At 43.7% G+C, this 27,318-nt stretch overlaps 1 protein-coding gene across 2 annotated transcripts in view; it reads right to left on the bottom strand.

Annotated features, from left to right (window-relative positions):
- Positions 1 to 27,318, bottom strand: part of arid1b (AT-rich interactive domain 1B) — a 152,395-nt gene that overhangs the window by 103,467 nt on the left and 21,610 nt on the right. For both annotated transcript variants that reach the window (XM_079573991.1, XM_079573990.1), the window contains exons 2-3: positions 24,519 to 24,722; positions 7,598 to 7,837 (exon numbers count right to left, since the gene is read on the bottom strand). In XM_079573991.1, the coding sequence (XP_079430117.1) occupies positions 7,598 to 7,837; positions 24,519 to 24,722 (444 nt within the window). The remainder of the gene's footprint in view (positions 1 to 7,597; positions 7,838 to 24,518; positions 24,723 to 27,318) is intronic.

Here is a 27,318-nt window from a genome sequence, read left to right on the forward strand (position 1 = left end):
TGTTAAACATCCATTTTCCTGCTCATTTGGCGAGGCTGTAAAAACTATGGCCTTCAAAGAGGCGGGGGGGGGACACACACATACACACACATGAGCAGCCCTATACATCACAGAGAGGTACTTCAGGCATTGGTTTCAGGACCCATCCATATTCAGTAAACTGCTTGAACGCACCAATCAGGCTGACGGTGCCATAATTGAATCCGCAATCAAAACTCCGCTGTGGTGAGATAGTGACAGACTAACGTTCGCCGCGATGTTCGTGTTTCCCTGACACTTTGCCCCTTTTGATCCATTACAAAACGTCTGAGTAACAGTGCAGTAAGCGCGTGATTACTTCGGCTATATCGGCCATATATTAAAGGGCAGGCCTCACTTTTATGTAAATGCCATCATGTACACCACCAACACAGGCTTGAACCATTTCTGAGCGTTTAAATCAAGATGCTTATTATCATCAGGGAAAAGGTGAGCATTTGAATGGAAATCGAGGCTGTTTGCGCAAGTGTGTGCTTCCCTATAGCTGTGAGCTCTTAATAGGTCCATTTGTACGGGGCCTGTTCTAGTGCCGTGTCCTTCAAATTGGATTCTATCTCACAATCCCCCCTGACCTTTAGCACAAAGACACTACAAGTGAGGACCAGCGCTCAACACGGGGCGCACACACTTTTCTATATCCACCATCACACTTTAGCAGCGAGCCTGTGCCAGCCTTATAAACACAGAGCCACAGCGGGCCGTCCCATAGGGATGATGTCAGATGTAGCCGACAGTGTTAGCCGCGGATGCCTTTGCCAGGACGTTTCATTCTCATTCCCCTATACACAGGCTAATCAAATAAAAGCCTGTCTTTGTAGCATCTTTAGCTTCACACACTCCTTGGAAGTTTGCCTCCGTTTCGCCCCCGTCCGCCCATTCACTTCAATGACTTTGGCTTCCAGTTAAAGAGGACATCCACGCTAACTGGTGCACACCCACATGACTCTTGCTAAACACGCAGGAACAATGGCAATGTGTTGGCGAGCTTGACTTTGACGGTGACATTTTCTACTGTTTTCTCTTTCTCGTTCTGTGTCTGTGAAGTCTGTATCCAGGAACAAATGTAGCGGCATTTCCTAACAAATGGCAGCTAAATGAGGCCCCCAGGGTGCTGTGCCGCTAACTACCGGGCCCCCTTTTTTCTAAGCCATTATGATTGTCCTAACCGTTCCAAAAAAAAAGAAAAAAACACCTCTCCCGTTCGCGTTCATTTGCATTTGAATTGCCGCTCGGTTGTACAAAAACAAACATAAATCAAAAAAGGGAGAAAGAGAAGAAGAAGGAAAAAAAAAAACAGAAAAAAAAAACGTGGCGGATTCTGGTTGAGCAATTAGCGAGTGTCAGTCAAAAACACACACTAAATTAAAAACATTGTCTCAAGCACGCTCACACTGCTAGCTGACATATACTTCCCTTTTTTCCCAATTTTATCATTTACTTTCTTTCTTTCTTTTCTGTTTTTTTTTTTTTTTTTTTTCGCGGCCGGGAAACTCATCAAACTTAAGTGCTCGTCAGGCGGGCGGGCAAATCGGAGCGCGGCAGGCCCGGGGTTGCCGTGGCGATACGCGGGGACATTTAGAGGACTCCGATAAACTCATGCCATTTAAAAGGTTATGACAATTAACGCCGCCTCGCTGCAAATTACCACTGCCAGACCTTTACCCGCGGACGTCCCTCTCGCCTCTTATCGCCCTGCACCCAGCCTATACTCCCCCCCCCCACCCCACCCGTCTGCCCTCCTTCCCTCCCTCCCCTTGTCTGCCACCATATGCCCCCACCCCCCCCTTCTACCAAGCTTTTATTATCCGCCTTAATTAACACGCACTTCTTCGCTTAATATTCCAATGGCAACCAATTATTGGCATTGAACTTTGTGGGGGGGGGGGGGGGGGGGGGGGGGGGGTGTCATAGCTTCTCCCTACTGTCCACTGCACTCCAATACCCGTGACTCCTGGTCCGACCTCTCTCAACCCGAGAGGTGAGCGCCCATTTCCGCTGGATAGTGTGTTCATAAGGTTGGGCCGGTAGAGTGGTGGTGGTGGGGGGGCGATAATTGAAGCAACAGAGCAGAGTATACAGTGCATGGGGTAATAAAGCCAAGGGTGTAGACCGCTGGAAAGGCCTTTTAATTAACCCGGTGTGATTAAAAGAGGAGGTGGCTGGGGAGGGGGGGAGGGGGGTTTAGGGTGCACCGCTGCGGCAGCCGGCTTCGGGGGGCAGAGGGGTGACAGACAGGAAATAAGAAACGGTCCACAGCGCTCGGATCCAGGTGATGCACACGCACTCCCCGCTGTATTATTTTACAGCAATCTATAGGCCCATAAAACCAATAAAAAGTTATTCAAAGTCGCAAAAGCATATTCATAAAGTAATAGTGTCCCCGCTTTGATTCTGGTTCAGGGACCATGCGATATAAAATATATGGTACTCAATCAAGTCTCTAAAGTCTTCTCATAAAACACAATTTCCACAAAGTCCCAGTGTACTGCTCATGATGAGTAGTAAACATGTAATTGCGCATAAGAAAGAAAACTTGTGCAGCATTGCAAAATACTGGTGTTAAATTAGAGTTAGATCTTTGGGATTTTTAGTAAAGACATAGGCTTTGAATATCACGGTGTCTGCTCGAAAAGTAGGTTTGTGGAAGTAGAAACAGAAGGTTGTTTTGTAAGTATAGGAGCACATATGGCGTGAGGAAAAGGAACACAAATATTGATCTAAAAAAATACTAAAATCCAGGAGACACTATTATTCCACAATTATTGAATTCATTTAAAGAAACTCAGTCACCCACACTCACTTGAAAATAAAATGCAACTGAAGTTTTATTTATTTTTTAGCAACATTCTAGAACAAAACATGACAAAGCGTGGCACCCTAAGTCACAAATGTAAGTGAGCTTGTCTTGAATCAGATCTTTTCCTATGGTGATACGCAGGTCCCAGGGGCCTACTCCCGGAGAGGAAGAGGAAACAGTTAAGGCCAATAGAGGAAGTAAGCGCTGGGATCAAATTCTCATGGAGGAGCGGAGCGCTGCGCTTCACTGTGGGGAGCACATGTCACGGGGAATGATTTCTGTCTTTAAAGTCACTCAAAACCACACAGACAGGCTCTGACTGTATCCAGTTACATGTAATGACTCCCGAAACATAAATTCAACACACTGCTCCAGAGCGTAACATTAAACAGGGACAGCTAGGAATAACAGATTAAAGGCTGTTTTCACAACATTATGAGTTTACACTTGGCGCGCGGCCAGCGCAGCATTAGAGTTCCTATCCCTCCCCCTGGTCTCCTCTGTCACACTCCGCTGTATACTGCCCAATAAAACAAACATGCCATAAAAGTAATCTCCGAATTCTTAAAATTACAGCACTCTCATTTTGCGCTTTATGAGGTACAATGTATTAGATAGTAACACGATCTCGCTGCCTGTTATGAAGATTTAGACTGAGCATTGACCTGCGCTATAGCAATCATATCAGCCTCCTCAGTAATCAAAGCTGTAGTTACGGTTAAATAGTGAGCGAAGTACTTCTAAATGAAATTGTGCAGCTGCGGGGAGACAATATTCAAACGCGCTTCGTCCACATGTGGGCGTATTTTGGAAAACGCTGCTTTCCTGAGCCTTTTGGCCTTTTGTGCACACGCAAACTGTGATTTAGGTCAAACAAAATGCTCTTTTCTGAAAACTCGTTTCAAAGTCGAGACAGTTAGAATGTCAGTTTACTCTGGATTGGTGCAGACAGACGGATTTTACACAATGACACTCCAGCTCGGTTTTAGCAAAAGAGACGTTTTGTTTGCTTTTGGAAGGGTGGCTGGCAAAAATCAATTGCAGTTCTTTACTGTTGTGGACGAGAGCATACCCCCCGTCAGTACTATTGTGCCTCACGCGCGTGGACTCTAAAAGTATAGTCACTGTACATGCAAAGGGGAAAGTGGTTACATAATTATTATTTTGCATTTATACTGTGACAACCAACATCAGTGTAAATAAAAAGACTAGACTAGACTAACCTTGATCAAAATGTGTTGTTGTTTTTACATTTAAAATTATGCAAACAGGCAAAACTAAAGAAACTGAGTCAAATTTATATGCACCACCAGTAAGCTAATTGATGTTGGAAAATGAACCACTCTATTTGGAAATAACCACCATTGTAACCCGTGTTTTGAAGGACAAATTAGCACAGTTTATATTGAAATTGTGTGACAGTCAAAACAAAATAAAAAATGCTATTTTCAAAGTCCTCCGACACCTATACTTCATATTCTTATTTTTTCCTTTATTTCCTATCAGCCTTGATGTCTTCGAAAAGTCTTTTAGCCTGCACCGCTCAGTGCAATCAGATGAGGTCACAGCGGTGCAATAGACTCAAAAGGCGGCGGTGTTTTCCCTCGATTTGTTACAAAACCAGCTAATAGCGGTCGGGTGCAGAGCAAATTCGGTGTCAAAGGCAGCTGGAATGGCTCCATCAACTGGAGGATGTCCTCTGGCTAGGGTTAATGGGAGTGGAGTGGAGGCAAAGGAACTGGCGGAAGAACAAAATAAAAAACTTTTCAGCTTAGATTTCTCAGAGTAATGCGGGGTCAAAGAACCGGGGTCAATAGCACAATGACATCCTAATCTGCAGCACTGTGGCAGGGTGTGTGTGTGTGTGTGTGTGAGAAAAAGGGAGAGGCTAACATCATGTCTCATTTCAGTCCAGAATCGCACACAAAGGTCACGCCACGACCTTTTCTCAGCTCAAAATTGCTGCGGCACTTTCGGCTGATTAGAGTGCTCACAGACTTACACTCAACACGGCAGCGGAAACGCAACACCACTACTATTTCGCAATCTCGGTCAAATTCGACATCGCTTTCCAAAAATGTCAGGCTTACAAGTCCTATGAGCAGAACCCCTCAATTTCTCAGCATTTGGGCGTTTTTGCTCGGGGCAATTCCTATCAGCCAATGACAAGTGCAGAAGGCTAATCTTCTGGCCTGCTTGGTACCATGATCCTGGGCCACTGCACTGTAGTTGCCCACTGCTCCTGACATGTTAGCCCATTAGCACTAAAGCATGAGCTGATTACACATTTTTATGGGGACAATACAGTAAATAAATGTATGTCAGTAATTCATTTTTGCACACACTACTGTTTTGCTACATTACATGCAAACATGGTGCAGAGTCTAGCCATTAGCAGCTGCGCAGTTTATTTCCCATCACCCCAGTTTAGTTGGAACAAATTAAAATTCCGCTCTCCCGGCATCGGGTCAAACTGCAAAGAGCAATGTACATATGAAAATACAGGACTGGAGGCTTATTAGCTGGCAAAATAGATTGATTTGTGTGCAATGCGAGGCTCGCGAGGGAGCAGACCAAGGAGGTACGGGCTCGGCCGCCTGCTGAGCTTTGGTGCGGGGCATAAAGTAACACATAGGAAGGAGTTTTTTGATTAGAAGTGAAGCCAGCGGGACGGCGGCGTTGATGCATTGACGACTGGAGGTATTGTGGCTTTTATGCGACGTTAACAAGCACATGCGCTGATTGAAACATTTTTTTCCCCTTTATACTAATGTGCAGGCATTTGAATGGAAAACAGACGTATCCATGGGAACAAAAGTCAATGTGTACAAAACGTCATTAGATAGATATGTGTCAGATTGTATTCATTATTATAAGATGCAAGTTAACATACTCAATATGATAGTATAGTGGGGTTGACTATTTGTTGCCCTTCTCTTCATGGTCTTAACGCAGGTTAATAATATAATTCTATCATTTATAAATGTATTATGCTCTGCTCTCTGCACACCCACTATACGCACAGTGACCGGTCAGTATAAAAGCCATTTGCAAAGGAGAAATGAGGCTTTGGCCAATCACATTCAGCTATTGAACCTGTTGAATAAAGGTCAGATGAGGTCAATTACTGCCATATTATCAGTGGTGATGACTGCAGACCATAATGCAGTCACAAAATGTCAAGCCATGTATCCCAGCCTCTCTTCAGCCTGAATAACATTACTCTGTAGTGAGCGAGTGAGTTAGTTAAGACATAAGTGCTTTTTAAAATGGAAGACAATAGGCACGGCAGCTGAAACCTTCACTCAGTGTTTAAAATTACTATGCTAGCGCTAACGATTTCCTATTCTGACACCAGCCTTTGTTTCAAAATGGCTGGCTTTTTGCGTGCACATTTGTCTCGAGTTGCTCTATATTCAGAGCTGTCTAAAGAAAGCTTTAACTACATCTTGGTAAATCACAGTATAAGTAGCATGCACACTTCAGATGTCAAAATGCATCAATTTGTTCTGACTCTTTTGCTACTTGTGAACCACATTTCTCTGGCTTAAAAACGTCTGCAGTGGACGCGCAGCTCTCGAGTGTTTTGAATGCAAGACGAACTTTGGTGAGCTCGGAGGTAAACGCGCCTGTAAAAGAGAGTCACACCGGATTACTTACTCTCTCACTTTGCACTCTCACACCGTCGAGATGCAGAAGCTATTTTTGAAGCCGTATTACGAGATTATCCTTCCACAAAGCCCGTCACTTGATCATAAACCTTCTTTTTTCTTTTTTTTACAAATTACAATACAAAAGTCCAATCTGCTCATGATACTCTACTACACTTCTGCATTCCATCTTGTACACATTTGCAACCGAATCCCTTGTCACATTAAATTCAAATCAATATGTTTTTTCTATCAATTGGGTTGTTTTCCACCATTGTCTTGCACTTCCTCTTGTTTATCCTGAGAACTCTTCTGGCCACTCCACTCCTCTTCCAAATCTCCCCTGCTCATCACGCCTCCTTGCTCTTGCTCTCTGTTTGCATCCAGTACGGAGCCGCATGCCACAGCCGTTCCTCACAGGCTGCGCGGCGGATGGGAAACACATGGGCAGCCTTTAGTCAACTCTGAAACAACTGGCTGAACTTCTCCTTGAAACAAAAGGAGAGAGAGAGAAACAAAAAAAACAATCTCCAAGAACATCATGCGGAGACTTGGCAGAAACGAGGCCTCGATCCGTATCAGGCACTTTGCTGTACTGCGGACGTGGTTTACTCTGGCGGGGCTGCTTTATTTGGAAATATATACAGTATGTTTGTGCACTTTGCCTGTCCAATCTGCGAGGCGCATTCAGATGTCCCTTTTTCTGCTCGGGAATAGATAGAGAGAGATTGAGATGAACCTAAAATACCTCTCATGAATCATGCATGGGAGCAGCACATGTTTACGCGCAACACACACACACACACACACACACACACACACACACACACACACACACACACACACACACACACACTGCATGCGTTTATCCCCTAAGATGCCTGCTACAACCTCCCGCACCAGCCAAATAATAAAAAAACACAGGCCCGGGGAAAGGAATTGGCTAAAATCCCTTTGCTGCTGATGTTTCAAATATTATTCTCGATGGTGTTACTGATAAGTGACGTCTGCGTGACCTTGGAACTAGAGATGTGTATTTACGCTGGTGGTGCGCTACAGGACGGGGACATGGAGAGCGGATGTTCCGAGGTGGTGTACGGCGCACTTGTACCTGTTGTGGGGGTGGCCTTGGCGGCATGTTGTATGGGCTCTGGGTAGGTCCTGGGGGGGTCTGCTGAGGTGGGCTGAAATATGGAGGGGTCCCTGGTTGGCCGGTCTGTTGCTGTTGCTGCTGCTGTTGCTGCTGCTGCTGCTGCTGTTGCTGCGGCTGCTGCTGCTGCTGCGGCTGCGGTGGCGGCTGCTGCTGTTGGCCGTAGCCTCCCATTCCTTGCTGGCCATACGGAGGAACCTGCTGAAAAGACAAATGATACAGGATAAGGTTAGTATTTGGTGTTTGGTCAAGTTGACAGGTCAAAAATTATAATAATACTTCACTAATAGGGCTCATTACTTTCAGTGTCTATCAAAAAAAGTGTGAATTTCGCTGTGGCACTGTTTCTATAAGTGCCTACAATGGCAAATTATCATTTTTCACATCTTTTTTTCATATGTTGTATTGATGATGGGAGAGTGTGACCACCGCACAAAGCGTTCCCCAGCACATCGCCAAAGATTCTCAATGGGGTTTAGATCTGGACTCTGTGGTGGCCAATCCATGTGTGAAAACTCATGCTCCCTGATCCACTCTTTCACAATGTGAGCCCGATGATTAATATTGCCTTTATTTATACAGGTAAGGCTCTTGAAACTCAGTGTCTCATTTGCAAGAGAGGCCCGTTTTACAATACAACAGTTTAACAATTCAGCAAAATGTACAATCTAGACAACAATAAGTAAGTAAGCGCTTTATTTGTCATTGTACAACCATACAACGAAACTGTGTTCAGGTGATGGGTTAGTCCTGAGCCCGATGTGACTGAGCAGCGTGTTTTTCGAGGTAGGGGAAACCGGAGTACCGGCTTCAGAGCTCCTTTGAAACGGTGCAGCGCCTCCTGGGTTTGACCCTGTTTCAGAGCATGGTGTCCTGCACCGGTCAGCTCCTCCTCCATCCTCTCCCTCCTGAGCCGCTCCCTCCTCTCAACAGCAAACGTCCATTAGCCAGAACAATAGGATGGATAGAAGACTTGTGTGGCTTAGCCGTGAGTCTTACCCAGATTAGGGATGTCACGGTTACCGGTAAACCCCGGTAAAAATGTTGACAATAATATTTACCGTCTTGTTTTTGAAAAAATATTTTAGAGATTTTAGGGAGAGTGTAACGAGTCGCCCCATAGTGCGGCTGCAGCGCCACCGCCAGCATAATCTTGTTCAAAAATATTCTTTTTCGTTTCTGGCTCTATAAATAGTACATGTAATACCCTCGAAACATCAAAAACACATCGTTATAGTTCCTTTACTTTGATGTGAAAAGTTGCACTTTTGATAAGGCTTTGTCTGTATTTTTTTTTAAATGTAACAAGCACTGTTTAACTTTTTTAAACTATTTCAGTTTGTGTAGGACTATCAATGCTTTCCGAACATATTAACACACATTAAATAAAATACCGCGGTAATACCGAAAACCGTGATAATTTTGGTCACAATAACCGTAAGGTAACATTTTCATACCGTGACAGCCCTAGCCCAGATACCTCCTCACTTGTCCCTATTTTGTTTCTTGTGTTGTCTTATGTGACGCCTCTTGGTGCCTCTTCAGTGTTTCAGAAGAAGACAATAACAGCATAAAATTCTACTGTATCGAAACGTTTATTGCCATATCAGCCCTGGAACAAATTACCAGTGATGTGGCAGCCATTCTGAATGTACAGCTACTCAAATCATCTCCAAAGACACAAATTGATTAACATAAATATAGTCAAAGTCCACAACAACAAAAGAGCACACATTTTTGATTTTGGTCGAACAAAGTTACAAATTCAATGCAAAACTCCAACTTTTCCAAGCCTCCAAATTCCTAATATAGCCAAACCAAACTGTCACCTGTCTCCAAGCAGCTTTCTCATAATGAACTCCAACTCCCCGTCCCCCGTCCTGCCAAACGAATCTTCCTCAACAGCGCTATCACTGTCTCGGTCAGCTCACAGATGGGATGAGGTGCGTTTGATATCAGTGCGAGCGTGTCCCAGTCTGCAGCCTTAATGAGGGCCACATGGGCGATTCCGGCACATTCCAACGCACATTGCTTGTAACAGCTAACTCACTGATGCAGAGTACATTACAGCTATGAGCGCAGCGAAAGGATGTAACAAGCTGGCACCGATACAAATGCAGTCTTAATCCTGCCCTGTCGTTTGTTATGACTACAGACAGCGCCAGGTGCTCCCTCGCTCCTCTAAGGATTTCCTATGGAGTTTTCTCATTCACGCACAGTCAAAGAACATTTAAAGGCGCTCGTGTAACAATGCGACAGCACTTTTCATGTCAAATGTTTCCTCATCGTGTCAAGTTGATTTTTTTTTTTTTAATGCTCCTTGTTCTGACGGCCAACGGTGCTGCCACACACTCATTAAACGCAGCATGTGGGCAGTGATTTACACGGGCATGCAAAACTCTACCTCTGGCTTTTCATCTGTCATAATCTTTGAACGATTCTTTTACATCTTTTGTGTCAGCAAAATATATACAAAATAAGTTGAAATTGCTAATAAACGCCGTGTCAAAACTTTATATTTCTTGAAATTTGGGTTTGCATAGGACCACTACTTTTATTGAGTGGGAGCATTAACTACTCAACAGCGGCCTTGCCAGATCAAAAGCAAGGCAGCGCACTTAAAAAAAAAAAAAAAAAAAACGGTATCTCCTCTATTACTGCACCAAGATAGAAAGCCCTCTCAGAATTTCTTGATAACGGTAATGGTTGGTATAAAACACAGTGAAATGTGATCTGGCTACGGAGGGCCTCTTCAGACGAATAAATATCAAATAGTTTTCAAATGTAACTTGCTTTGAGTGGGAGGTAAAAAATCTCTTTTCTCGAAACCGACAGAGGCTCTTTGACGCTGTGAATAGAGATGATTGGACAATGGCGAATACTTCTCACTTGAATGGGAAATTGATTAGAAAGGACAGGTTTTGCGCGAGTGTGTGTGCGAGGGTGTCATTAGGCCGTGGAGACAGGCAGACAGGCAGGCTTGGAGATGAGGCTAGCGGGCGCAGAGGTTAATAGCATGGCCCCTGCTCATGCCAACTGCTCCTCTGGATTCATTATGACCTGTCCAATCCCGCACTCACTTTCACTGCATGGACACAGCATATAGAGGGTCCACAAAGTTACTTTGGAATATTATTTATGTAACTGATCTGATACTGAAAGAGTTTAAACTGATCTGTGTTTCTACAACTCACTGACTCCATACAGTAAATGGTGGTAAGCCATGTACTGTATGCAGCCAAGGGAGTGAGGCAGCACACATCTGTGCCAACGGACCTTCTGACCACCACCAACTAACCACTCACACACCACTCATCCAGACTTCCTGGTATTCCCTCATGGTCTCCCCTCCAGGCACTAACCCATCCTCAGGCCCATCCCCTTTCAGCTTCCGAGACCTAACAAGATACAACATTCATGAGATGGTTTGGAGAAATGTGGCTGAATGATAATCTATACTGGGCTACTGTATCAGTCAATGTGAACCTTTGTTATTGGCATTAATAACAGCCTTTAGTGTTACGTTACTTAGCATGTTTTGATCATATCTGGAGTGAGGAATTGTTTGGGACGCGCATGGCATTAGCCGTGTGGTTTACATACCAGGTTATTTAGCTGGAAAGCTCTGAGCTGGAAACTAGTAATATTCAGGTCAGAAATATCCCAGTTTCCAGTTGCCTGGAGTGCATCTTAAATAGATGTGATTGAACACTTTCTGAATCGACTGTATGTAAGGTAGATTGCGTGATTTATGGGACAACTCGTGACCTGTTCTCCTGTCATGCCTGCACACACACAATTGTCTTTAGCAGTGTGTCTCCCATCAAAACTAAGGCATCTCTCTATCCAGTGATCGCTGATGACAGCCTGGTGTAACATGCTGGGTCTTAACTCGAACGCTCCTGTTCTGGGATTGGTGGGGGATTAGGTCGCCATGGAGATCGAGACCAGACAACCGTGGGTGGGTTGCTTTCTCAAGAAGAAGAAAAAAATAAATAAAACAATGACAAGCCCGGAGACAGATATGGGCAAACAGTAACAGACAGTGGGAGAGATGAGTGTGAGTATAGAGACAATTGTAAATGAATGGGAAATACAATTATTCTTAATATACTGGCCCAATTTCTGGTGGTATAAATAGACATGTGGAAAAGCTAATGAATAAATAATAACGTAGTCGTTTCTGTTACTTGTAAAGAGCTGTTAAATAGAGCAAATTACATGTAAAGACTCACTGGGGACACGTTCTCCACAACGTACTGCAAACTCATGTGTTTAGCTGTTATTTATATGTCTGGTAATATTTGTTCTCCATGTTGATTATAGCAGCAATGGAGCCTTTTGTATATTATAGTGAGTACACATTCATTGATACACAGTCCTTGTTACAATGGTGATGCCAGTTTGCATTATTTACTTTAACATGTCCTGTAAGTTACAAAGGTTTCCCATCAGATTACTGTAATAAAAGATGACCTTAGTGGTTATTACATTAACTGAATTAACGCAGTAAAAGCAAAACTTTCAGTAAACTGACTGGGATCTCGTTCAGCTATTTATAGTATTTACTTTTCCAACAACTGATCCAAACTAATGCCAGCTTCACAAAAGCACAATGTTAAAGTCTTCCTTGGCACCTGTGGCTTTGTGAAAAACAGCACTAGTTTGTTTCCCCCCCAAACAACAGACTTCCCTGCAGCACAGCCGAAACAAAGATGGACGTAGAAGGTGATGTGTTATGTTTTTTTTTTTCTTGTTTTTTTTTACAAGCCAAAAGTGAATGGAAAAATCTTGCAACAAGGGACTATCCATTTTCGGGGCGCCCAGGATGAGACGCTGACAGATATGCAAACAGGTAGACAGGCAATCAGGCCCGAGCGCAGAGAGGCAGACATGAAGACAAACAGAAGAGACAGAAATACCAGCAGTCAGTCAGTCAAATGGGCCCAGAGACAGCAGGCAGGCTCAGGTCTAACAAGTAGCAACCTGTCACGGCGGCTGTGGGAGGGAGAGCCAGTCAGTCAGGGCAGAATCCCACTGAATGAATGCACTGTACCTACTGAGCACACACCGGTTCACTCAAACCTCATTCTCCTTCGCTGAGAATATGCTGCTGATAAACAGGCTGGCTGCGCTGCTCGCTTAGACCAATAAAACTAACGGTTGGGAGTCAAAAAAGACCATTTTCTGCCTTTTGCCTCCGCTCAGGTGTGAGCCAGCAGACAAAATAACAGTGTGATTTATCCAGAGCGTCTTGGCAGGCACACGGTGTCAAATAAATGCCTGTAATGAAATGACAACAGATGTGAAGTGCTGTAGGGAGAAATGGCGCAGAATAGACGTCCTACGAAGCAAATAATTTACCATAAACTGCAGAAACAGTGTGATGAAAACAAAAGCCTCGGTGGCATATTAAGACACAAACAGACTCTGAAAGACTGGGAAAACTCAATCAGAAATCTATCAAAACAAGAGTGCTCTGAAAAGGGAGACAATATTCCTCTGTAAATAGATGGAATAAATAGTCAGACTAACCTCATCCAGCAGAACTGTGCGAGCCGGTGTGCGTGTAAGTGTGTGAGTGTGAGTGCACCTTAAATCAAGCGTTTAAAAGCCTTCCACGGAACACGGCGCGGCATGTAATTCAATTGGGCCAATGAGCAACAGACAGGAATTTTCATAATTCTGTCAAAGAGGCGATATGGCTGGCTGGCGACCGGTACCACAGGTCAGGTGTTTTGAGTGACAGATGGGCCCAGCCAACCAGAGCGCTAAGCAGAGCCGCCACCTCGACCTTATAGTCACGGAACGACAGGCAAAATACAGGCGGCAAATCGGCAATCCGCGTTCTATCGGGGCCCCGCGAAGCACCGAACTGGCAGCTTTAAATAAAGACAGAAAAGAGAGTTACAAGTAATGGGGCATCACATGACAGAGAGTGAGAGGGGAGGAAGTGTGGAAGAGACACGCTGAGATACCGAGCTGTGTTTCGATTCAGACGGATATACAGGCATCAGATAAAGGAGAGGTGTTAGAGGCGCAGACAGAAGAAGGCACTGGCTCGTGATAAAGGGAGACAGATGGAGACGCTGATGTGGACACAGACACACAGACTCTCTCACATAGTATAGAGCTTTAAGGGAAGGACGTGCCGCTGTAATGGAGATGGATACCAAGACAAGAGCAGTAATGCTCCTTGACTACACAGTACTTTATGTGGCCTTTAAATTGAGTGTTTATATATAATTGTAACAGACTTGTACTGAAGATATAATAACAAGTGTGTGGACAGATGTAATCATTCACCTCTTACTCCCCGCCTTATCCGAGCGCATTGTCTCCAGTTCGACTTTACCCAAATCTAAAAGCTTCTGGACTGGAGTCTTTAGGCCAACGTAACGCCTCATTTGAAAGCTAAGACCTACACAACTTATCTAAATGGATCTTTATCCTCACGTGATTGCTCTTTGTGGCATATAAGACACACTTCCATTGCTTTTTTGTGGCTTTATTGCTGCGGTTTGGTCACAGTTTTATGCAAGTCACATGACATAACTTTGGGGAGCTTTTTTGTTGCTTTTTTATCACATTTTGTCGTTTTTTAAGCTCTAATGTGGCTGTCGCTATTTAAACACATTTTTCAAGAAGTTTTTAAATTTGGGTAATAGAAAATCGGTTCAGGTGGGGTTATACCTTTAATGAAATTGTGTCCTCTTCACCCAGCTTCACTGTTTGAATGATAGAGTGTGTGTTTGAGTGAGTTATTTTACAAAATCAAATACTGTAATTCATCTGAAGCTACATCGTAGGCTACTCTTTATTCAATATATAAAAAATTGCTTTTGTGAATAAAAAATACTATTATTCTGGCCAACACTGAATATAGGAAAGCAATGAAAAGGTTAGCACTTCATTACCCAGTGCCAAACAGTTGATGGATGTCGTAACAGAGTCTAGCATTAGAGCCGACTTTAGCATGCATTATACTAAAAGCATACAGTCATTAATCCATGCTTGCATTTATATAATACACAACCTACTCCAGATGGCATTTAGCAACTTATGAGCAATGCATTTCTTTTAAATATGCTATCATTTGTAAGCTGACTTCTGACTTTTTTTAGACGCAACAATACCTGACACATAACCGAAAATAGTATAGTTCTTGCCATCACGCGAAGCTGTCATTATCAAGAAGGCATACAGTCACAGTGGTTAATCACAGCCTCTACATGCGAAAACGCACAAACCGCCCGAATTAAAATAATCACGTTTGTAAACAAAGAGCAGATGACACCGAAGTCTGTCACTCTCTCTCTCTCCCCTCCTTCCCTCCCTCCAGCAGCTCGCACAATCTAAGAGCTAACTTAAAGGCAGCTAATCAAAAGAAATTTCAGATAGGGAGCACAGCGGGGAGACAGGCAGGGAGAAATGGCACTGCTGACAGATCCGTCAATCAAGAGGATGAAAAGTATACAGGTATCAAAATAACTCGGTGACAACGCAAGCGGCTTGTGTCTTTTTAAAGATTATTTGGCGAATGGCTGAAGCGCTTACATTATTCAGATAGTACACTGGAACCGCTTTTTAGTCAAAGGCATTAATGCTGTCAGATGTATGAGAACTAAAATAAAATATTGCAAGCACTGCATTTTTTGTTTGTTTTTGCTTAAGGATGATGTTGAGATGCAGCCGCCTTTCTCGTCAGTCTTTTCTACGGCAGGTATGTCCTACACGGTTACAAATGGTCATGATTATCACCTCTAAAAAAGCATTTACAGGGATGGATGTGCAATGAATGAAAACCAATATTGATCAGAATGAGGGGGAAAAATGTGGCTTCATTTTGTCGCCATCTTTGCCAGCCTTTAGACACTTTATATTAGTGTCTAAAAGATCCCTTATCGCATATAAACAGTGAGTCAGGCCTGTTTTTGCACCCGCCTGTATGCTCCCTGTCTGTGTGATGTGGATTTCATCTCCCCTTATTTTTGTATCATATGAAGCTGACACCTAAAGAGGTTATCAGTGCACTCCATCGTCACACATTCTCCAGCTTTGTGCCGTGATAAGATCAACCACTCAGGCAAAGCGCCGCTGCCTGCTCCCGGGACGTGTCTGCTGCCGCGGTGAACTGGAAGGCTTCGGGAAGGTGAGTGCTTTAATGAAACGCAAGGAATCGGTGGTAGGGATCAGCATCAACAAGCTCATGATTAAACATAAGGAGGGAGAGGGAGAGGGAGGGAGGAAGCATCGCGTCATCCTTTCTGTCTCTCCCCCCCCAAGGTGACGGCACGCTCTGTCGCGCCGTACTTTTGATCTGCTCTCCTCCCCTCTGCATGCATGGGAAGGCCCTTGACACTTGGAGAATGAGCTGCCCTTGTGGAGGAGGTTGGCCGGGGAGAGAAGCTATGAGGTTCAAGGCCTAATGTGCCACTGTGACTGGAATACGCAATGTGGGATAATTATGTAAGAAATAAAAATAACATTTATGTAGTAATGGCTAGATGGAGAATTACCTTATCCATGTGTTCCTAGTCATGGGGTTTCGTCCCCTGTTATTGACGCCATTGGAAGGAAAGATAAAAGTCTAAATCACTGCATACGGTAACAGGCAAATGTCTTATCTAATATCAAAACTAAAGCTAAGGTAAAGCTCATATTCAGCCCCTTACCACCCGCGCGCATTTTCTCCAGTTCAGCTTTACTCAAATATAAAAGCTTCTCGACTGGAGCTTACAGCTTCCATGCCTCATTTGAAAGCAAACACCTACTGATCTCCTTTTTCCTTGCGTTGTTGCCGTCGCTTTTTTCACTTCTTTTTCCATCTCATTTTTGCCCCTTTTCTTGTTGAGTTTTTATCACATTTTTGCTGCACTTTCATCCCGTGGCTTTTTTTGGGTCAGTTTTTGATGCTTTTTTTTGTTTGTTTTGCGTTTTCATCCTTGTTTACGTCTCGTTTTTGTCGCTATTTGGATGCCTTCTTTCAAGAAAACTTTCAGATTTGGGTCAAGAGGTTAATAGATCGTTTTCGCTTTTACTAATCTCCTAAACCTGCTCGTCCAGTTTGTCAGTCTCCCTCCCAGAAGCTCAAAACCTACGACCCACCCGCTGATGTCACGAGGTGCTGCTCCTCCGCACATCTTCACCAGACTCTCTATAGTCATCACCTCCACTTCACTCGCTAAAAGCTATCGTCGCTTATGATTTTTAAACTGCTTCCCTCACGCCTGTGGCAGGTCCTCCTCTGCCAACCGCCGAGTCCAGCTGTCGTTGCCCTTTCCAGAAACTAGAGCTGTACGTGTTTTCCCCTCTTGTACGCTCTTCTAAGTTATAAAACGTGAAATCAAAACGCGAAAAGTCTATCAAAAGCCTGGATAAAGAAGCGTAGAGGGACCTTTAATAAACTCTGAATGTGCCAAGTCAATTGATTTTCTATATATTCGGCAGCATACACATGTGCACGGACAAACCCTGGCGAGCAGGCGAGGTGAACGCGCCTGAATGCCTGGCAATAACGCGGCGGGAGCAGAGAGGAGTTTAATGTTATGAAGTCTGATTCGACCCCCATCCCCGCATCCACGTAACTCCACATACAGGCCTTTATTTATTTATTTTGCTCCGAAATGAAACACAAGCCGCTCTATTCAAACACCCGGCGACTTATCGACCCGCTGATAACATCAACGGCACGCTGACGGTGAGTGAAAGCGAGCAGATAGTGTAGCCATTGACGGATAGACACCGCTGCCCCTGTTTTTCTCTATTTTCATCCTCGGATCCCTTTGTGAACACTACCAAAAGATTGCACCGTGCCCCCTGCCTGTCTGTCTGTATTTTGCCTTTCGCTCTGTTTTTTTTTTTTTTTTCTGCTCGCATCAATTGACGACGGAGAAGGGAGAGAGTACAAAGCTTGGGGTTTTTATTGCTGACTGGCTGCGAGTGTGTTGTTCCGGGCAGACAAGTAATGGAGACATTTGGAGAGCCAGCGCTGGGGCAGGTTAATGCTCGCTCTAATGTGCGCAAGAACAAGCCATTTATTTCGGACTTTTTTTTTTTTTTCCTTCTTCTTCTTCTTCATTTTGGGGGGAGGGAGGGGGGTGTGGGGGGGGGGGGGGTGTGGTCTGTGAAAACTTCTGGGCTCCGTGCCACCAGTTCCAAATGTTTTTCCCCTACTAAACTCCTGACCCCGATCTGAGGCCAAGAATCACAGTTAGAAAAAGAATCGAGGGGAATTGAGAAAGTGCGTGAGAAAAAAAGAGAAGAAAAAAAAGGGCTAACGTGGTTCATTTGGAAGGCGGTCAGGAATAGATGTGACTAAAGAGAGCTAATAAAAACTACAAAAGCGAAAGGGCGATGACAGGTCTTAACACTGGTGATGTAGGAAGTGCAGATACAAGTGATTTTCTCAGCGTTTATTCTGGCAATGCTAGTGGTCGCGGAGAAATCATTTTTGGCACAACTCGGCGTGCTTATACTCTTTTCTATTCACTTAGGTAATCACTCAGCTTTGGTCATGCCAATTGGGACTTACAAAACTGAAAGCAAATTAGAATTAGGGTTACAAAGATCCGATACTGGAATCAGATAATGGAAAAAAATACAATATTGGGTATCGGGCTACAAATATTCGTACTGAACCGATATCAGCTTTGCTCTCACCGCTTCAAAACACAACTTTCACCGACTAAACCTCAGTGAATATGGACATGTTGTATGTCATTTTGAAGCTAAGAACCTAGAGAATTCAGTCTCTGAGTTAGTTGAAACCTCTGCATACGTATTTTCGATTGCTGCGTAAAATGCCGTGGCTCGCGACAGCATGCTAAAGCTAACGGCGACTAATCAGGGCTGGGTCAGAAACTATGATAGAAATACCTAAAGAAGCCTAATAAGAATCGGCCACTGCTGAAGACAAGTGTTTGTGTTTTAGTTTATGAAATGCTGTTACAGAAAAACTGATGTAAGATATTTGTGATGCACAAGTAGTAATGATCACTTTATGTGAGCTGTTGTCCCAAGGATAGTGTCAAAAATTAAATCATGCTTGTAAAATGTTTTTCCATTAGCTTATTAAAGGGGCTAGATGCAAGTTAGTCATTTTATACTCACTACTGCCACCTCAGGTCATATGTGTAACTGCACCTTCTATATTAAGCTCGTGCATGACGGCACTTCGGACCCGAAAGAAATCTGACAGTGCAGGATTTTAGAGGCAGTTGTGGTGAACAGGTCTGTGCTCATTCTACACCTTAGGACATTGTTGGAACATGTAGGTGGAGGAAAATACTTAATTTTGACATTTTTAAACTCCGTATAGTCCATTTAATATATATAATTGATAATTGATCTGTAACATCATGACAAGAAAATACTTGATCTCACAATGAAAATAAGAGGACCATTCACTTTCGGAAGATACTCAAACCCCCAGTATTGGTGTTGGTATCGGAAGCAAAAAAAAACTGGATCCGTGCATCTCATTAAGCAGCACTGATCAACAACAATAGCCATAACCCCAAGTCATGAGAGATCTCAAATAAATAAATAAAGAAACTGCGTGAGGGGGGGTTAAATTGCACCACAGGAAACATTTAGGTACAAAAAAAAAAATGAGACTATTGATAAAGCTTGAATAGGTAGGATAGGCTACAGGGGAAACTACCTATAAATCTAAAATATACAGTCATATTAAAAAAAAAAATCAATACGCAAAAAAGTGGCGCAAAAACAATTTCCCAAAGCCTTTTAACAACAACAGCTTGTTACAACAACGGGTATTTAAACATTGATTTGACTCTTTTCTTTGAAAGAAAAAAATAAATAAATAGAAGAGAACTGCAAATTGGCAATCACCCATAACCAGAAGTAACCAAAGGCACTCAGCAGTGTGCAGTGACCTATGGAAGATACCTGAACGGCTTTGGCCTCTATCTAATTTATAACTGTCTCACTAATTGTCTCTTTGTTTCATATGAGCTCAAAGCGATGCGAGTACAGCAGTAATTATGTGAATGTAAACACAACTGCACGGGAAGGTCAACGAAGGTTATGTATACTCATTACTACAACACTGTGATATAGATTTAGGAATATCAAATGCACTTAAACACGTGCATTGAAAGGAATGGGTAATAGTCTATACCTGGTTTCTGTCATGCAAATCAGCCACGTCGACCTAAGCTGTAAGTAGGCCTGACACAAAAACATCTGTCTGAGAGTTGTGATATTGGTGTGGACTTTACTTGCACCGAAAAAATACAAGAAATCTATGTGTAATCTGGATGAAAAGTGAGGCGAATTCTCAGTGAGCCAATTAAAGCGCCCACTAATCCGGCTGTAACTCTGAAAAGACGTAACGCATCCTTTCTCTCCCTCGCTCCCCCCGGTTCACTCCCCTTTCATCTTTCGCCTCTTTTATCTTATCAATAGGCACGTATAGGGCGCCGCAGACACAGTGCCGAATGGGAAGCGTTCAGAAAAAAAGTTTAAAAAAAAAAAAAAAACATACACACCATTCGGAGACGTTTTACATCGCTTGCCGGCATTCATCCCCAAATTGCATTAAATTCCGACTTGACTTCACCTGCCTGAGTGGAAGTGACGGCGCTGGCAGCTCGCACGGCTAATGCAATAGTGAGAAATATAAGAGAGACAGCTGGCTTTGTAATTTAACTAATGGTTCACATGAGAAAGTCTAATGTGGCTCTTCATGCTTCAGCATCACAGTAAATGAACGTGCGCCTGTACATTATGCAGAGTTAACCCAGGCTCATAAGCATGTATTTACTTTGTCATTGTACATGTGGGTAGATATAGTCCGAGGGGTCTTGGTGTTATAGCCGCATACATTGTCTCCTCATACATGTGATGGGCCGGGAGTCAGGCGCAGCGACAGGGTAATAAAAGTTACAAATGAGAGCAGCCTATTAGAGGCATTGATGTGCGTAGGCTAGCTGGCTAATTAATTGATCTTGAAACTTCATCTATCCTGTAGCCAGCGAGAACCCTTAATTAATCAGCCTTTCTATAACACTGTCTCTCAGCCTCTCTCCTCCCTCTGTCCTAATGCGTTTCAAACTTTGAGGTGAGAGTGCCCCGGGCCCCTTGGGCAAGGCATGAGTGCAGGTCTGGAGAGTGTTTCTGCATGTAGGAGAGCTGCACTCCGATGTACTCTCTGAAGGGAGGGGCATGACAGAGCTGGAGTGTTCCCCTTTCCTCCATCTTTCCTGGCAGAGGAAAGGCTGATTTATTGGGGCTTCCCAGCCATCCGTCAGAAGCAGCGGTGTTGGCTGCATTAACCCCAGAGACAACCCTAGAACCCGGGGCCCCTAAGTGCTTCCAAGTGGCCCTCAGTCTCCCGGCAGAGAGAAACACCCCTCTGCCCAGGCACAATCGATGTTGTAAATTACCCATCTAACTCCACAAAGTCGATAGCCCACAAGATGATGTTTGGACAGACGTGGATTTGAGCGGCTTTTTGTTTTAATGGAAACGCAAAAGCCACATTGCATTTTCTGAACAAACAGAAAAACGCTACATACAAAATACTACATACATTGTATTACTATTCATAATTTAACTCACTGAGCTCTAATACTGGTTAAATAAGACAAAACAAAACAAGAGTTACATACATAAATAGTCTTCAGGTGCTCATCTCGCCATTTTTAATGAAGTTGAATGTTTCCATGTTTGATGTCGTACAATTTCACACAATTGTATTTACTATTAAATGTAAGTGACAGTTACATTGACAGCTGCAAGAGAAAGAATTAATCAAGCAAATCTGTGCTTAATTGTCAGTCTTTCTGTGATTGTGACAAGACAATGTAAACACAGCCTATAAAACGCTTCAACACAATGACTCATTAACTGTATCCAACATCACTCAGTGTGACAAAGCTAATTATTACATATTTCACTTTCACAGATACTCACAATGTAGCTTTTGTATATGTTTGGACTGACTCATGAAGCTTGCAGAGGTGCCATACTGCTCAGAATTAATTCGAGAGAGACCTGCGTGCCCGTAAAGACATTTTTACTTGAGTCTAAATGCTTTGCTTTTATTAAGTTGGCCTGTAACGTGTAAGGAACAAACAGCCAATACTGGTAATGGTTTCTGCCTGACTCGCTGACACCTTCACCCTGCCTGCCACACACACATGTACATACACACAGTCTCTCTCTCTCCCTCTCCCCCTCTCTGTCTTTTATTTCCCAGGATATATCTTTTTTTCCCCCTCCTGCACGCTCTCTCTCCTCTCTCACCCCCCCTTCACATCAAACACTAATGTTTCCTTCAAATTCCTTTTCCTCTCTGTCTGCCAACTTTGACATCACAGGAAATTACGCTCAGAATTGGCAGACCTGTTTTTCCCCCTCTTTCAAGTTCATTCTTTTTCTTATAGAGTGTCCCTCAGTATCACATGCTCTGTTCCCCAGTCAACTGCATCCTCCTTTCCCATGTCTCTCCGCTGTTTCATTTCTTTAGACATATAAGAAGACCTGAACATGTGCCCGAGCCAGTGAGACACATTAAAGTGTGCTGGCAAAACACATAGAAGCTAATTCAAGTCATCATCCTCATAGAGTCTGTCATGGAGATGAGCATCTGGTTTGAGGAATATAAGCTGCCAGTAAGCCTTTGCACATGTTGACATTTATTAATTACAATTACAATAATGGCCTGTAAGATTATTTTTTAATGAATATAGGTTGTGTAGTTTTTGAAATCAAAGGAAAGAAAAACATAAACAAGTCCTCAGACAAATAAATGTAAATAAACAACTCACAAGCTGAACTCTCCTCTTCCCTCGCTCTCCTGCCTCTCCTTCTTCTTGATTTTGCTCTGTATATAGTGCTAACTATTATCCCACAAGAGGCTTGTAAATAACACAGTTTCAATTCTCAGCATGTGCTTTACATGTGGTAAAACTGACAATAAAACTAATTGCATTGCATTGAATTGAAGTACACGTAACAAGATACAGATTTCTGAATTCAGTCCATTGTATACTGCTTGATGCTCCTTTTTAGCACTTTATAGTATTGTAGTAAGTACTGCATAATGTTACATCCCCAGTAATAATGAATTGATGATTGACATAGCACTCGTGAGAGGGGCCAGTTTACACACAGTATACACTGCACACTGCCTGGCTCAGTCCCACTGAAGCAAAAGACATTCACGCACATCAACGTTGACGTCACGTTGTCCTGGCAACATCCCAGCATGCTGGAGTGTGACAAGCAGAGGCCTCAGCCCTGAAGCCTGATGCATCATGGGGGATGTGCGTGCTTTACATCAGCCCGGATCCCCTTCCTGTCACTCTCAAAGCCGCAGCTGAGCCCGGACACTTCTGGCACACGGGGGCGAGAGAGTCTTGGCACCTTGGCTGTGTTTGTTGCATCATTCAATACGTAATTAACAGTCACTTTAGCCCTAAACGTACAGTGCATTCTGCGGTGCGCATCTGGAGCGCTCATTTTTTAGGCTGACTGATCAGACCCCTGACCGCTTTTCTGTAGGTGAGCCTCATTACACTCATCTGAGAGCGCAGAATTAAACCTCCTCCTCCAAACTCATTACTGTGAGCTAGATTCCACTGGCTGCAGATAGGCAATGCGCTGGTGCTGCTTTTAAAGCCAGAGCCAGATAATTAGAAACTTTAGAAGCGCAGTTCCCATGGCTATAGCCAGAGTGAACAGCTAATTCTATTTGAACTAATTACGTTCCATAGCGCTATGCAGTGATTGCTACCCGGACGCTTGGCCTCCCCTATGTATTACGCTGGAGGATTTCATCACACTACAGTACTGCAGATGTATTTTGACTGAATAGCATCTATGCATTACATTGTTGTGGCTGTGAGTTTGAGCACAATCAGGGATACTCGCATGAATTACCTTTGTCATTTGTTTGCGACTTGGATTGAGAGTCTACCTTTACTTTTAATATCATTCATTAATTAATACAAGTTAAAATGTCAATACAATATTTTGAAATGCATCCCTAAAATCTCATGTGAAGAAGACCAACCTATTTTTCAAAGTGTACAGCACCCAATACGATGATATCCTCATATTCATTACCTGTTATCATTTTTTCCTCCTGTTTTTGAACCCCTCTGCCAGTGTACCCGTCCCCTAGTGCGAGGTGTCCAAGTCCATGCACCCGCCCCGTCTCCCTAAATATAGCAGGCAGCGACAGCAGGGGACACGCTCTCTCCTCTCTCTGGAGCTCCACAGTGCTGTCTCACCAAAGGCTGAGCTGAAAGAACGCCGCTGTCATCCTCGCAGACACACACGGGCCTGTTTTTGCTCCACGCGCACGTGAGCTAACGCGCACAAAGGCCCGCGATAACATACGCATTATTAATTCACCGAAATAACTTCTTGCTATCGCTGCCGCTCTAATCACATGCACCCTTCCAGTCCAAATGGGATTTACTTAAGACTCAATAATACAGACAGAACCGCCATTGTCTTCAACACAGAGCTATTGTGCGGCATAGAAAGACTGTGACGTGGGTCGGCCGTGCTGCTTTCTGTTTACTAGGCACAGAGCATTCCCTTACATGCCAAAATGAGAAGACGCGGCGGCACCTGACTCAGAACCGTATAGCATTTTAATCAATCCCTTCAACAAGGAGAGACTTGATTGGCAGTTTATTGAATAGATACATTTTGAAACGCTTTGAACCACATATTGTTATGAATGTGGCACAAAAGTAGAAGGCTACAGGCTTACAATCAATACATTTTCAAGGATGCCAAGCACTTGTACATGATCAAGCTCCGATGTGAGATAGGATGAGCTCCCTGCTATTTGAAATCATAAATAAAATATGCGGGGACATGTCCTGTTTACACATACCTGCTGTTGGGGAAACTGCATTGAGCCCATGCCCATCTGGCCACGACCCTGCATGCTCATTGGATAGCGGTGAGGAGAGGGGGAAGTGTATGGCTGGTTGGGAGGGTAAGGCCCGCCTCCCGGCTGCGGCGGAGCTGAGTAAGGGTTGTTGGGCATGCTGTACAGCTGGGAACGCTTCATCGCCATGAAGTCCATGGAAGAAACCTGCGCAAGACAACACATACAATAAGGATTAGAACATGCTTGCGTCGGCTCAGGTGGACGGGATTGAATATTTAGCTTAAGTGTCAAGCTATGAACAAACATGGGGTTTAGGGAATTGCTTTGTTTACCATTCATGCTGTACAACAAGTTACACATATCAGATGCAGTCCTGAGGCACTGCATGTCACCAGTACGGACAAACCTCATCCACATGGTTTTGGAGGGAGGAACAACCGGACTCACTTGCGGAAAGTGGAAACCAACCAGAATAGGAAAACTGTTGCTGCGGTTTGCAATGTCTAGGTTCAGCAATACTATGAGCCCGAACAATGAGACCAGCTGACTATCTGAACATCCTGAATAACCGGGTCAGTCATCAATAGATTTCTTCCTCCCTGATGGCACGGGTATATTTCAAGATGGCTCTCATCATCGATACAAGGTCTTGGTGAAAAATGAATGCAACACTGGATCTTTGGACATTGCGGAGGCTTTTGAAGCAGTGCCGCAGTTTGTCTGGCAGCGTATAATAAACTGCATCTTAAGTATTAAAGCAAGTGAGAGCAGTATCTTCATGGGGTTCAGACGATCAGCTAATACTTTGTCAATTATTCATCATAAGCCGTGACTGCTCAGAAAACTGCCATCTAGATTTAGGGCCCTGATCAAAACCTACTTTATGCACTCACTGCAGAGTCCGGACACAGCTGATTCATTGCATATTTGCAGAGTCAGTAAAAGCCTTGACTAAACATGTACAGCTCGTAAACCCTCAACAAATGGAATTAGATATCCAAAGATGTTTATTGGCCCACAATCAGAATCAGAGTCTACCTGGAGCGAGGCCAATGTAAAATGATTTAATTAAAACTTAAAGCTTGTATCTTTGTTTTAATGTCGGCGAGGCCTTTAAAAAGCGTTGTTAATGTTGTTTAAAGAGATGGGAAGCAATAGCAATAAAAACCTGTATGGCCTTGTTCCCACAACCACAGCCCAGCGATGCCAGTAATGACTGCACATGGCTCCTACTCCTGATACTAACTGCAAACTGCCGGTAATGCAGATTATTCGATGCGACTATATGCCATTACTCCTTCAAATATTCAAAGTGCGAGGTGCTTAAGGTCTGCCCGCGAGTGCTAAGGTGCGTGGCAGGGATCCAAAGCTTGGCAAATGCAACAGCGGCAAGACATTTGAAGTTGGAAATCCCAGCTGGGAACGCCGCGCGGGCAGTCAAGCAGTCAAAAGCACTTGTTCTGAAAATACTATACCTTAGGAGCTTACCGTGGCTATGAACACAGTGAACACAGAGAACAAAAGGGGAAATGTCAAAAAAGGGGGATCTTTACATTGAAAGCAGTTCCTTTTTTGGGGAAGTTGATCTGAAGTAGGAGGAAAAGGCAATGTTTTGGAAATATGTGGCATGTAATTCCAGGACCCTCGTTAACCAGAGGGGTCTCTCCTTTTGTTTTGGGATGCAAAGGAAAAATGACATGAAATGGATGAGAGGTAACATGTTCAAAACCCTGTACGGATGACTACTCTTGACGGAAACGCTCAAGACAAGTCAATGCAGTTGAAACCTCGAGTGGGCGGGTCGTAGTTGTTGCTCGAAAAGAATTAAAAAGAATAGAGAAAACTCAACCATCGAAATCATTTTAGCAGCACTATTAGTTGCACTTGAAGTTGAAAAGTAGATGTAAGTATTGGAGCCTAAATATTTCATTTAACTAACATAAATCTTTTTCATTTTCACATTCTAATTTTGATGAGTACAGATACGAAGAACACTCCCCATCCCTGCTTGTGATTTACGGCACAGTAATCCAACTCTTCCCATCTCCAGTTCCCTCCTCAGGTCCGGCTCTCCTCCCCAACCCAATATCTTCTGGCCTGGTGTGAAGGAGAGAGCTGCAGCAGCGCTAATATCGGGGAGCCGGTGTCAGGGGGGAACAGCAAGCTTTATACAGCAGGTCGCGCGTGTGGGCTGCGCTGCCACTGCCGGGGAAGTGCTTCTTTTTTTTGTCCACCGGGGCATGAGCGCAGAGCCTTTTGGGATACTTCACGCGGCGCGCTGGAGTGAGGGGCTGCGTGTGTGTTTTGGTGGTGGGAGACAGAGCAGCAGTTAGAGAGAGAGATGAGGGCTCTTTGGAAGTTATTTGGCAGCCTGGAGGAGGATGAGTGAGTTTATCCGGGGAAAGTGTGCACGAGCATGTTTGCAAGGCGTGTACCATGTTCATTTTTCTGCTGTAAAGCCAAAACCCTCGTACTTACATGATTTTTTGCCCCTCTACAACAAAACCTGTAGAACTGACAGAGGAGAACTCGAGTAATAAAACAATAACATAAAATAAAACTATCAATATGCATCAATATAACAAGTGAAGAACTTGAAAAAAAAAAAGTTGCTCCGTAAGCAACAACTAGTTCCTAATAATTTTTATCATATAATTGCAGCAACAATATCATCACTACTCCACTTTATCCACGATGATGCATGAAAATAATAAACTTAACACCAAAGAGCAACTGGTATTAGTAAGTTTGTCAAGGTTGACAGCAGCTTATCTGTTTTCCGGATTGCACATTGGCGAAG

This window comes from Gobius niger (assembly GCF_951799975.1).
Source record: "Gobius niger genome assembly, chromosome: 16".
In the NCBI taxonomy this organism is placed as follows: Eukaryota; Metazoa; Chordata; class Actinopteri; order Gobiiformes; family Gobiidae; genus Gobius; species Gobius niger.